General features: G+C 40.0%; 1 protein-coding gene across 4 annotated transcripts in view; it reads left to right on the top strand.

The window, feature by feature from the left end:
* Positions 1-569: 569 nt before the first annotated feature.
* OPA1 (OPA1 mitochondrial dynamin like GTPase) overlaps positions 570-12,216 on the top strand; it is an 84,334-nt gene continuing 72,687 nt past the window's right edge. For 2 of the 4 annotated variants that reach the window (XM_084871537.1, XM_084871539.1), the window contains exons 1-4: positions 570-815; positions 7,792-8,110; positions 9,539-9,635; positions 11,945-12,052. In XM_084871537.1, the coding sequence (XP_084727663.1) occupies positions 784-815; positions 7,792-8,110; positions 9,539-9,635; positions 11,945-12,052 (556 nt within the window). In that variant the 5' untranslated portion in view covers positions 570-783. The remainder of the gene's footprint in view (positions 816-7,791; positions 8,111-9,538; positions 9,636-11,944; positions 12,053-12,216) is intronic. The other 2 variants (XM_084871538.1, XM_084871540.1) reach the window with 1 other exon arrangement.

Here is a 12,216-nt window from a genome sequence, read left to right on the forward strand (position 1 = left end):
ACAGCGTGGGAAAGCCGGTGAAAGACTGACGGGACAAAATCATCTTTGATGCCTTTATAAAATGCACAAGCTTATTCCAATCCCATAACTGGCCTCCTTGACCCGAGTCCCTTTCAGACGTGACCTTCCGATCTGTCAGTGACTCCTCTTTCCGCCTCCCTGAGATTGTTCTAAAGATAGGAAAATACTTTGCAAACAAAGGCGCCTAAAGAAAGGCTGGAACAAAGGAGCAGCGTGGGTTTTTACTAGTCTATTATGTATATTGTCCTCATTTTGTCCTCTGTAGAATTTTCCAGGCTCCCTCAATACCTAAATGTTCTCAGAGTGGTTCCAACCAGTGAGAATTTATCGATCCCGAGTCCAAGCCCCTCACCATCGTCCGCACCAGCGCAAACACCCCGGACTCCTCACTCACTCCCCAGCTCCAGTCTTCCACCCGCGGGACTCAGAATTCCAACCCGGAAACCCAGCCTGCGGAGCGGGTTGGGGGAGGGAAAGTAGATGTGCCCGGGCTCCGAGCGCATGCGCGAGTCCTGCCCGGAACGATTGTGCTGCCCTCTCCGAAGGCGTGGGGGGTGGCTGTTTGCCGGACGGACCGAGTACGGGTGCCGGGCGGGCTCTCGCGGAAGTCCATGCGCCATTGGGAGGGCCGCAGTGGCTTCTCTGTGTCCTTGTTGCCCAGGGCCCTTTCCTGGGTTATTCCCGGAGCAGGAGCCGGACTGGGACTGACACCCGGCTCCCGCCCGGCCGCCTCAGCGCCGGTGTGACCTCCTCGCGGGAGGGATGTGGCGTCTACGCCGGGCCGCCGTGGCCTGGTAAGTGCAGGCTGCGACCTGGCCCCGTTATTCCTAGGGCCTCTGGAAACCGGGTTTGCCCCATCCTACTGACAGATGTGCAGATAACTCTCAGTGCCGGCGGTCGGGGGATCCCGGGATGTTGTGGAGGGCCCGGAGGGACTGGAGCCCTGCGCGAGTCCCTGATCTGCTAGCTCCTGCACTGTCCTTGTCCCGGTTCCTGTGCCCCAAGAAGCTCTGGGCGCCTTTCAGCCTTGGCCTGTCTCGGCTGCCCCTGCCCTTTTCACCCTTCTGACCTCGCCGTCATCTCTGCCTCCAGCTGCTTCTTGTTTTTGCCCTCTCCCTCCCCGGTCTTTGGTTCTATCTGTGTGCCACCTTTTCCACGTCTCTCTTAACTCCTCTCTCTCCACGCCCGACATACTTGCTCCCGCGGGTCCGCGCCCTCTCCTCCCGGATGGAGGGGACTCTGCCTCTCGCCCTGGTTCGCTGAGGTAACGCGGTTTGGGATCCAGGTCTGCAGCAGTGACGACTGCGGTGGCAGAGATGGAGAATAAAGATACTCTCTTAATAGCAGCCTTTTTCAGAGTTTAGGGAAGGAGGCTTGGTTTGGGATGCTAGTTGGGAAATGTGGCACCACCTTTCTAATCACACTGTGATTGTCGCCCTGGCCTGATATAAGAAAGTCATAGAGGACTTTTCACTTCTGTGGGTGTCTATATGCATTTTAATGAGACTTAAACGACTATCTTTACGTGTAGTTGTATTTTATTTTATTTTATTAAATATATTTTATTGATTTTTTACAGAGAGAAAGGTAGAGGGATAGAGTTGGAAACATCCATCAGCTGCCTCCTGCACACCCCCTACTGGGGATGTGCCCGCAACCAAGGTACATGCCCTTGACCAGAATCGAACCTGGGACCCTTCAGTCCTCAGGTGGACGCTCTATCCACCAGGCTAACTGGCTTCAGCCCTGTAGTTGTATTTTAATATCCTTAGATACCTTTAGAGTTCACTCATTCTTGCAGATATTTGATAAAAAGTAATATACTTTAAGCAAGGCTGAAAAAAAAACTCGGTTTTCTCGATTTAACTCAGTCTGTAAACACGAGTCTTGAATTTTCTCAGACGTTTAAAATAGTTTAGGTAACTATACGTATAAAGTTATCTATTCTGTATAAAGAATAAAATCCATTTATTTTGTGAAGTTTATCTTGAGTTTATATTCAGAACTGGATGGCATATAATAGTTATAGGTTTTTTTCAAATAGAATAGTTGAATAAATTATTTCTAATTCCATTAAATTTTAATTTCTAAGTAAATCCACGGTCCTCAATACTAAAGTTATTTACAACCTTTTTATTTCTACTCAGTGTTTACTGGGGAAACATCTAATTTTCTTTAAATAAGAGGAAAGATTGCAGAAAATAGCATACTTTGCTAAAGCAATTAATATCTGTAGGAAAAACTTTAAAATTGAATTTAAAAACAAATTGATAACTGATATCTGTTTATTCAGTTGGATGCTGTTGGGCTAAATTAAATCTAAACTTATTGTGGACTCCATAGATTTTGGATTAATAATGGTATCTTACATTGATAACACAATTTAGCTACCTGCAGAAGTAGAGATGCAAAAAGTCAAAACCCCAAGCTCTGCAATTTGTCTTTTGTTATGCAACATACAACATGCTTCCTCTACATGTTATGAAGAAACACATTTAATTTCCTGTTCTTTAACAAATGGGAACAGAAATATTTTTGAAACATTTGTCTGAATATGTGATGATGGACATGTAAGGAGATCAATGACCAACGTTTATTTAGGTGCAATAAATATTTGTGTAAAATTGTTGAAAAAATAAATACATCTTGAGATTCTGAAGATGAGAGAGAACAGATGATTTCAGGGGTGAAAACCTTATGTTGGTTCATTTTTGATTTTTAGTTTGGCTGAATATGGAAGTCTCTTCAAAATTCTTTAGGATTTTGAAGGTATTGCTACTACCCCCCACCTTCCTGTTTTTCCCTTCATAGAAGGAAGCTTTTAGGATTTTGGCCTTAATTCAAGGCTTTGTCCAGGTGTGGGTCTTACCCCTTTCCTTCTCTTTACCCTCCCACTCCTAACCCCAGTCATCTGGTCTGACACTCAGTAGGCCTTTCTGTTAAAAAGATTATAAATGTACTTCTGTACTAATTAAGTATTTACATTATAAATTGACCCTAATATAGTCTTGAAGGACAAGATACAAACAAAATAAAACAAAACAACCTGTATCTAGAAGCTTTGGGACTTTCTTCCTTAATCCCAGTAGATAATTTTGGGAATACTGGATTGGATACCACTCCTCTGAATCACTTTACTTTTCTCCTCTGGTTTTTATTCATTTCTTTATATTCTAAGTTCTGGATAATTCCCTTAAGTCATTGTGTGATGTTTCTATTCTTTATTTTATGTTGGACTATACAGCTTTGATATTCATGAACTCCTTTTTAACATTTATTACACTCTTAAAAGATATGCAATTCTGTAAATTTTGTATTATTCTCTAGTTGCTATTTTTAATACAACCTGCTTCTATTATTTGTGTCTGCAGTATCTTTAGGAAGCCTCCCTGAGAATAGTATTAGAATTTTGTATCATCACTTTTTCTAAGATTAACAGTGTTATTTATCTTTGTCCTCATTTAAGAGTTGCTAATTTTCTTTAAGAGCCTAGTTATCTAATTGTATCAATATTTAAACATGAAGGACTAATGATGTATATAGATGCCTGTGTGGGTTACCTCTGAATGAAAAGGCTGATTTAGCAAACTGTTTTAGGTATATGATATGTCAGTGAGCAGGCTTCATTTTAGAGTTTTTAGGGAGTGGGCAGGCTATCTGATGTTACAAATACCAGTATTGTTGGGGCCCACTCTGGGAATGGGAAAACCCCGACCTCACCTTTATTCTCCCTCTGCCTCTCCCCCCCCACCCCACCCCCCCCAATATACATACACACACACATTTTCATGAGTCTTAGCTCTTCCTGGCCAGATTGCTTAGTGTAGAGACAAGTATTGCTGTTAATGTTAACACTCAGCTGCACTGGAATAGGGTGGAGGGTGACCCAAACCATCTTTCCCCAGTTGATGCTTCAATAAATCTCAATTTCTTCTCCTGTTTTCATTCTCTTACCAGTATTTCAAAAGGATGCTATTGAGAAAAAGTCTTGTATAAGCCTTGATCTTTTAGATCACCCTTAGGAATTAGAAGCTCTAGAAGTAGTCTTTGAGATGCCTTTTCGAATTTGAGGATTTTGCTCCCACCCATACCTATTTCTGCCATCATTATGGAAGTAGGAATTTTAGGGGTTTGGAAGTCAAGGATGGAGAAAGTACAGCAAGCTCTTGAATAAAGTCATTGAATTCGGCATTGTTTCATTATAATATTGACGAGATGCCAGATGTTGTAGAAACTTAATTCTTGTTTAGTCTACGGTAAAACTGATCATATTATGCCTCATTTGGCTTTAGGTTGCAGAACCAGAACCTATCAATGACATTAAGTGAGGACTTAGTATAAAATTAAAAAACATCTTAGGGATATAACTACTCAGACCTGCAGTTCATCTGTTTTGGTTATATATTTGGATGAACTTTTTTCTTAAAACTGCAAATAATTTTTTAGGGTTAAAGAGCTATTCATTCATACATTCATGGAGGTTAGTGCAATTCATGTTGAAATGACATTTATTGAGCTTTTTTTTTTTTTTTTCCGTGATCTTTGCTTGGTTCTTTCACCTTTTTAAAGATTTTGCTACTTAATTACCCCCAAAACATGCATTCATTAAGCAAAATTATTGAGTGTCTACTATTTGTGAGGCATTGGACGAGGCTTAGAAATACAATGGTAAGCAAAACAGACCTTATGGAGATTGCAATTTAATGGTAGAGAAAATATTAATCAATAATTATATAATATAAATTTCACAAGCTCTGAAGAAAAAATACAAGGAGCCAAGAACTGTAGCAGGGGGACTTGAATAAGAATGAAGTTCAGGGAAAGGGGGAATGGTTGATGTGAAACCAGTTCTAATAGAAGTAACAGGAATTAAGCAAATAGAAGAGTTTGTCCAAGAACAGTAGGAATTAAGGCCCTGATATGGGACTAGATGAAAAGCTCTCTGGAGGTGAGAGGGAGAGAGATGGGCACCAGACCATGGAAGTTTTGATAGACTAGGAGTTTGGATTTTATTCTTAATGCAGGGGTGACATTTAAATGATTTATGCAGGTGAGTGACAATGATCAGATTTATATTTCAGAAGAGTGTTCTGGTGGAGAGAACACCTTGGTACAGACCATTGTAGTCACTCATGTAAGGAAGGATAGTAGTGGAGATGGGGGAAGGGGGAGATTGGAGATCTATGTTGAAGTAGAATTAACAGAACTTGTGGGTGAGGAAGGATTAAGAATGATCCCCAGGTTTGTGGCTTATGTAACTGGATAGGTACTGCTTATGCCATTTTCTGATATAAGGAATACTGGAAGAAGATCAGGGCTTAGTGGGGGTGGGAGGAGGAGGAGAGATAACAAGGTTTTGGATATCTTGAATTTGAGGTATTTTTCAATATCTAAGTAGAAATGTTGAGTAGGCAATTGGACAGCAGGATCTGGACCTTAATTATTAGTATTAGGTATAAATTTGAGGAATATGAGTATGTAGGTGGTAATCAAGGAAATAGATGTGGAGAAGATTGCCTAGGAAGAATATATATAGTAAGAAGAGAAGTGGGTTTAGATTTTGACTTTAATAAACTACTAACATTTAAAAGGTATGGTAGTTGGGGAGGCGGCAAGTGAAAAGTAGTGACCAATGAGGTAAGAGTAAAACTAGAGATTGCCAAAGAAGAGAGAATTCCAACAGTGAGAAGGTGTCAACATTGTCAAATATTGTAGAGAGAATTAAAATGGGAATAGAAAAACCAAATGTCCAGTGGAAAGCTTTTGGCACTCCTTAAGAGCCATTTCACTGAAATGATACAAATGAAAATCAGATTGATTTGACTTTTAATGAGCAGATAGAGAAATGAAATGGGGTCCTTTTTTCCTTTTTTTTTTTTTTTTTTTTAAGGCAAGAGAGACTTGACTTTTGATTCCTTAAAAGGCAGGAGAAAGAGAGTTTGAAATAGGGACTCTCTGGGTGCTTGCTGTAATCTCATAGGGGCTGTAGGAGCAGGGGAGCCAGAGGATATAGTTGTAGCTGCGGTAGGTGGATAGCATGTTTCCTTCTGATACCTTCCATTTTCTCAGTGCTGTAGGAGGCATGTTATCTACAGAGAGTTGGAGGAAGTATGGCGAGATGTGGGAGGCTAGAGGAGAGTGGAAAATGTCTGAAATAGTTCTAGCAGAGAATAGAAGAATGTATGGACAAGAGAAATGAAATAAGACTGTCCGACAATCTTGAGAGCCTAGGTGATATGTCTGTCCAGAAGGTGGGATATTCTTCAGTAATGCTTCATTCCCCTCTCAGACAGGGAGAAGAGCTATAACAAGGATCATCCAGGGTTTATATTTTGCCAGTTAAAACAAAAAACCAGGGGGCAAGGGAGTCTGGAGTATTTGCACAAGATGTATTGACACTATGAATTAGGGGATTAAGATGGGTAAGTGTTTATTGACACTATGAATTAGGGGATTTAAGATGGGTAAGTGTTTAAGTAGATAAGATGGAAACTAATAGGTAAGAAGATAGAAGTTTCAGTAATTTGGTTGTTCCATAAGGTAAAAGTTGGTTGTAGTGAAAGGGAATCATGGTCTGAGAATAAGTTACTTGAATTAGTGATTACCGATTGCAACTCTCTGATATAACTATTATTTTATTTAAATGGATTGAAAAATAGGCTTGGGTAAATTCATAATTTGCCTTTAAGTGCCCAACTAGTAAGCAATGAAGCTGTGATTGGAACCAAAGTTTTATCCAATTCAAAAAAAAAAAGTGGATGTACGAGTAGAGTTGAAAGAAATTTGAGCTAAATATTATGGAACCATGAACTGTTCCCATAGTTGATTCATCTTTTGAGTTTTTTTATAACTGTAAGTGGTAATTTTAGTTGCCCAGGTAAAACCTCATGGTTATTACTCTTCTTTCCTCTTTGTGGGAACTCCTTTCACGTCCCACGTGCTTCAGGATTCGGGTTTGGAGAAGGTTGCACACAAATGAAAGACTAGAAAAATATTAATTTGGAAATATTGAGGGCCATGTGGGAGCCCATCTCTAGTAGGAGGACTATGCCTTGCTTTGGCTTTGCCATCCCTTTTATTCAGGTTTGGGATACATCCATTGCCCTTAGGCAGGTAATTCCAGTAACTAGTATATTATCTTATCAGTAAGGATTTATATGATTATTTGGTGGGAAAGTTGCCTCAGTTACCTTTGGCTAAATTAAATAGGGAGTGGTTGGTTCTGACCTTTCAAAGCTTCAAGGTTGACCAGCCTTCCAGGTTCCTTGTTGACACCTTTCTAATTAGTGAGACAACTCTTCTCTTATGTCTGGTCTGTCATTCTGGTACTATCTACCTTACCCTTTTCTTTCTCACTGCTGCTACCTCACTTTAGTTTTTTCTTTCTTATAACTGGGCAAATTAAATATAATCGTCCTTTCTCTTCACTTCTGATCTAACATTTACTTATCTGTCTTCTGATCTATCGTTGTGTCTTTGTGATTTCGGGCTGCTATTAGAAATTGCCATACCCTGGGTGGCTTAAGCACAAATACTTATTTCTCATAGTTTTGGGAGCTAAGAAGATCATGCTGCAGCAAATCTGGTATCTGGTGGGGGCCTGCTTCCTGATTTATAGATGGCCATCTTCTCAGTTCCCTCACATGGTATTTGGCCATGTGTGCTTATGTATGCATGTGTGTTTTCCCTTTTGTATGTTGTTCTTTTTATCTCATTCCCTTTGCATTGTTACCCTGTCTGATCTTTCTCCCATACCCATTTTTCTTTCAGCAAAGTCTGCCAATCCTTAGTGAAACATAGCTCTGGAATAAAAGGAAGCCTCCCACTACAAAAAGTGCATCTGGTTTCACGAAGTATTTATCATTCACATCATCCTACTTCAAAGCTTCAAAGAACCCAATTCAGGACATCATTTCATCAGTTTTCCTCTCTAACTAACCATCCTTTACGTAAATTGAAACTTTCTCCAATTAAATATGGCTACCAGCCCTACAGGAATTTTTGGCCAGCAAGATTAGCTGCAAGACTCTTAAAACTTCGGTATCTCGTACTGGGATCTGCTGTTGGGGGTGGTTATACAGCCAAAAAGGTGAGTTTAACATTCCTACTGCATTTCTAATTACTCAGCATGATTATATTAAGGTTTTATAGCATAAGTAATTTTTCTTGAGAGCTTGTTTGGAGGTTCTAGCAGGGGAGCACAGCTACTCGTATACCCTTGACCGAAGACCGGTCCTCTCCTCTTGGGGGAAAGTCGTCCTCTTCGACCGAGCGCGCAGCTTCAGGAGGGACGCACATGGATCGGTGAGGGAGGAGGGGGACACCCGCCTAGCCAGCCAGATCAGCCGAATCAACCCTGGCGATCAATGGGGTGACAGATGTCGCAACCAGATCGCCCTCACATCCAGCATAAGTAATTTTTCTTTAGTCCAAGAAAATATAATTAGATGTTTTAATATTTATTATGTCTCTACTATATGCTAGATTTTTATTGCTTGATTGATCTTAGAGATGGAGGGAGGGAGGGGGGGGAGAGAGAGAGAGAGAGAGAGAGAGAGAGAGACAGACAGACAGACAGACAGACAGACATCGATGTGAGAAAGATACAATGGTTGGATATTGGCTACCTCCTGCACAAACCCTGACTAGGATCTAACTGCAACCCAGGTATATGCCTGACTCACAATCAATCCCATGACCTTCTGGTGCATAGGAGGATACTCCAACCAACAATCACACCACCAGGATTATGCTGGATTATTGCAGTGGTGTGTAGTAATAGGAAAATGCCTTCCAAATTTTAGTTATAAGTATTGGAGGTAAAAATGGCCCCGTGGAGCTCTGACTGCGGTGGCTCAGTTGGTTGGAACGTAGTGCATCAAAGGAAGGGTTGCGGGTTCGATTCTCAGTCAAGGCAAATACCTAGGTTGCTAGTTGGATTCCAGGTCAGGGTGTGTATGGGAAGCAACCAATGGAGTTTCTCTCTCATATCAATATTTCCCTCCCCCTCTCTCTCTCTCTCAAATCATTTTTTTAAAAACCATATATCCTTGGATGAGGATTTAAAAAAAAAATAGTAGAAGAAACACTGTGCTGGGAGTGAGAACACTTTGTTTGATTTTCAGCTTTGCCATTTAGTGGCACGGATAGGAAACTTAGTGGTATATTTATGCAGCCACTTTGTGGCTGGTACCAGAGACACCCATGTCTTGACCCCAGGTCTGTCTTCCTTCTATTCCACAGTATTGTTTAAAGCCACATCATAAAACCTGTTTGAGAATGTATTTCATATTTTTACATTTTTCTTTAGTACAGGAAGAAAAGGAACATTTACATTGTTGTGTGCTTGCATGCTGGTTTGTTTTTAGAAGAGTTTAGGCCACTTTGTTGCTAGAACTTTTGAACATAATGTATCATTCTTAGTAGATTAGTATGTTTTCATTAAAATAGTTTTTCTTATATTCTTTATATACAATAGTATGCAGAGCTTTGATTGGCATTCTTTCTTATCTTTTAGACTTTTGATCAATGGAAAGATATGATACCAGACCTTAGTGACTATAAATGGATTGTGCCTGACATTATTTGGGAAATTGATGACTATATTGATATAGGTTTGTATCATCAAATTATTTTTGTCATATCTATAGGACAAAGAACTAGTAGTGTTGAGATAGTTTCCTAACTCTTGAGTTGAATGTGTAGTAGTTTTATTTTAATGATAAAAATAATAGAATGACAAAGAAAGCATTTATGAGAAAAAGAAAAGTATCCACTAGTTCATCACTTTAACAAAGCTGCCATTGTCTTTTTGAAGCATTCTCTTTTAAATGTACCAGTTCTGTGTATGTGGTTAATATTTTCACTTCCTTTTTTAAAATTATAATCATAGTCAACATACACTTTACTGTCTTATCTTTTGCTATCTAACACATTTTGTTAGCATTTTCCATATTTCCAATCAGCCTTCTCTAACATCATTTTTAATTTGTATGATACCCAGAACTGATGTACCATAACCCACTTAACTAGCTCTTTTTAATTTGATACCTTGGTTACCTCTATTTTTGGTAACCAGGTTCTTTGAAAGTCTGCCAGTGTCCAGAGTAATTTCTCACTATTGTCAGCTACTGTCCCCCATCTAACAATAGGTAGGTGAACAAAAGTATATTTGATAGTTGTGATTGTCAGTAATCCATGATGATCTTTAAAAAAACATTTTGAATGAAATTATTTTCCTCAGTCTCTTTTTTAAAACTGTTTATTAGCTTAGGTGTACATGGGAGTGGAATTAATGTCTTACTACACTTATTCACACCACTTCCTTAAAGATAAAATTGTGCTGTGTTGACAAAGGTATTTGCAAAAAAGTACTCTTTCAAATTATTTTTCTAACTAGAGGCCCAGTGCACAAAATTCATGCATGGCGGGGAGGTCCCCCCTCAGCCCAACCTGCATGCTCTCCAATCCTGACCCCTCAGGGGATGTCCGACTGCTGGTTTAGGCCCGATCATACTAAACCGCAGTCTGACATCCGTCTCACAATCCTGGACCACTGGCTCCTAACTGCTTACCTGAGTGCCTGCCTACTCACCCCTAACTGCTCCCCCGCTGCCAGCCAGGTTGCCTCCAGCTGCCCCCTCCCTGCCAGTCTGGTCACTCCTAACTGTCACCCCTTACTGGCCCCCTGCTGGCCTGGTTGCCCCCAACTGCCCCCCTGCCAATCTGGTCGCCCCTAACTGTGCCCCCTGCCAGCCTAATTGCTTCCAAATGCCCTCCCTACCGACCTGGTCACCCCTAATTGCTCCCCCTATCAGCCTGGTTGCTCCTCACATCTCTCAAGTCGCCCCATGCAGCCTGCTGTTCAGTTATTTGGTCATCCCTCACTAACCCCCCTGCCAACCTGGTCGCCCCATGCAGCCTGCTTGTTCAGGAGTTTGGTCATCCCTCTCTAACCCCCCATCTTGTGAGGGTGTGAGGGTCAATTTGCATTTTATGTCTTTATTATATAAGATATTCATGAGGATTGGTTTTTAACTCCATATATTTGCCAGTACATGGTGTAGCCTGAGAACTTGGATTCTTAACCTAAACTCCTAGACTTAAACCCTGCCTGCCCTATTTCTTGGTTGTGTGCTTGGGTCCAGTTACATAACCTTTGTACCCCAGTTTCTCATATATAAAATGGATTGGCTGATAGCTAGTTTGTGAAGTTGCTCTGAAGACTAATCAAGTTAATGCTTTTAAAGTCCCTAGAATAATAGTCGGCATATATTCTTATTTTGAGAATATTTATGTGTTTTGGTCTTCTCCAGAGAAAATGAGAAAAGCCCTTTCTAATTCAGAAGTCACTTGGCCAAAATTATTGAATGCTTTTAAACAAAAATAAATGCTTTGACCATTTTATAAATAAAGCCAACTCAAATAAAATAAAAGTTTCCCTTGGGCTCTTATTATTTCTAGTTTGTAACGGACTATGAAAAGAGGGAGAGAAGTAATGGAAATTCTGTTCTTGAGCTGGAATGTGATCACAGTTTTTAGTTAGCCAGGTACTGCAAGAGATGTCTTTCTTTTGTTTTTTTGGTTCTTTGCTTCTGCTTAGACATCCTCCCAAAAAGTACTTCTGATTCCAATCTCTTGTTAACATTGTTAATACAGTGTTTCTGTCTCAAGGCATTTAACTTATAAATTGAAGGTCTCCATCTAAACCATTTGTTTGGTGAGTATTTTATTTTAAATTTTATGGCTCGTGGAATATCATTAGAATAACACATTGTTTCAGATATATGTAGCAGCTGTAGTTGTAATAGGAAGAAAATGGGAGTTTAAATTTATATATGATATTTAAATTTTATTAATGTTTTAATGGTTAAATTATTACTTTGAAACTATGAGTGAGGCTATTTGTGTGTGTCTCCTCCAGAGAAAATTAGAAATTCCCTTCCTGATTCAGAGGACCTTGCAAAGTTGGCTCCTGACTTTGACAAGATTCTTGAAAGCCTCAGCTTATTGAAGGACTTTTTCACCACAGGTAAGGAAAGACCTGTGTTCGATCTCATTTAAAATGTTAGGAACCACAGAGGAAAAATAATTAGGTGTATTCACTTGTTCATTTCCATCTTTTAAATGAAAACATTTAGTACAAACGAAACAGTTTTTTTAAAACAAAAATCATAAACCATAAAGTTTTGTTGT

This window comes from Pipistrellus hanaki (genome assembly GCF_964339955.1).
Source record: "Pipistrellus hanaki genome assembly, chromosome: 2".
Taxonomy (NCBI): Eukaryota; Metazoa; Chordata; class Mammalia; order Chiroptera; family Vespertilionidae; genus Pipistrellus; species Pipistrellus hanaki.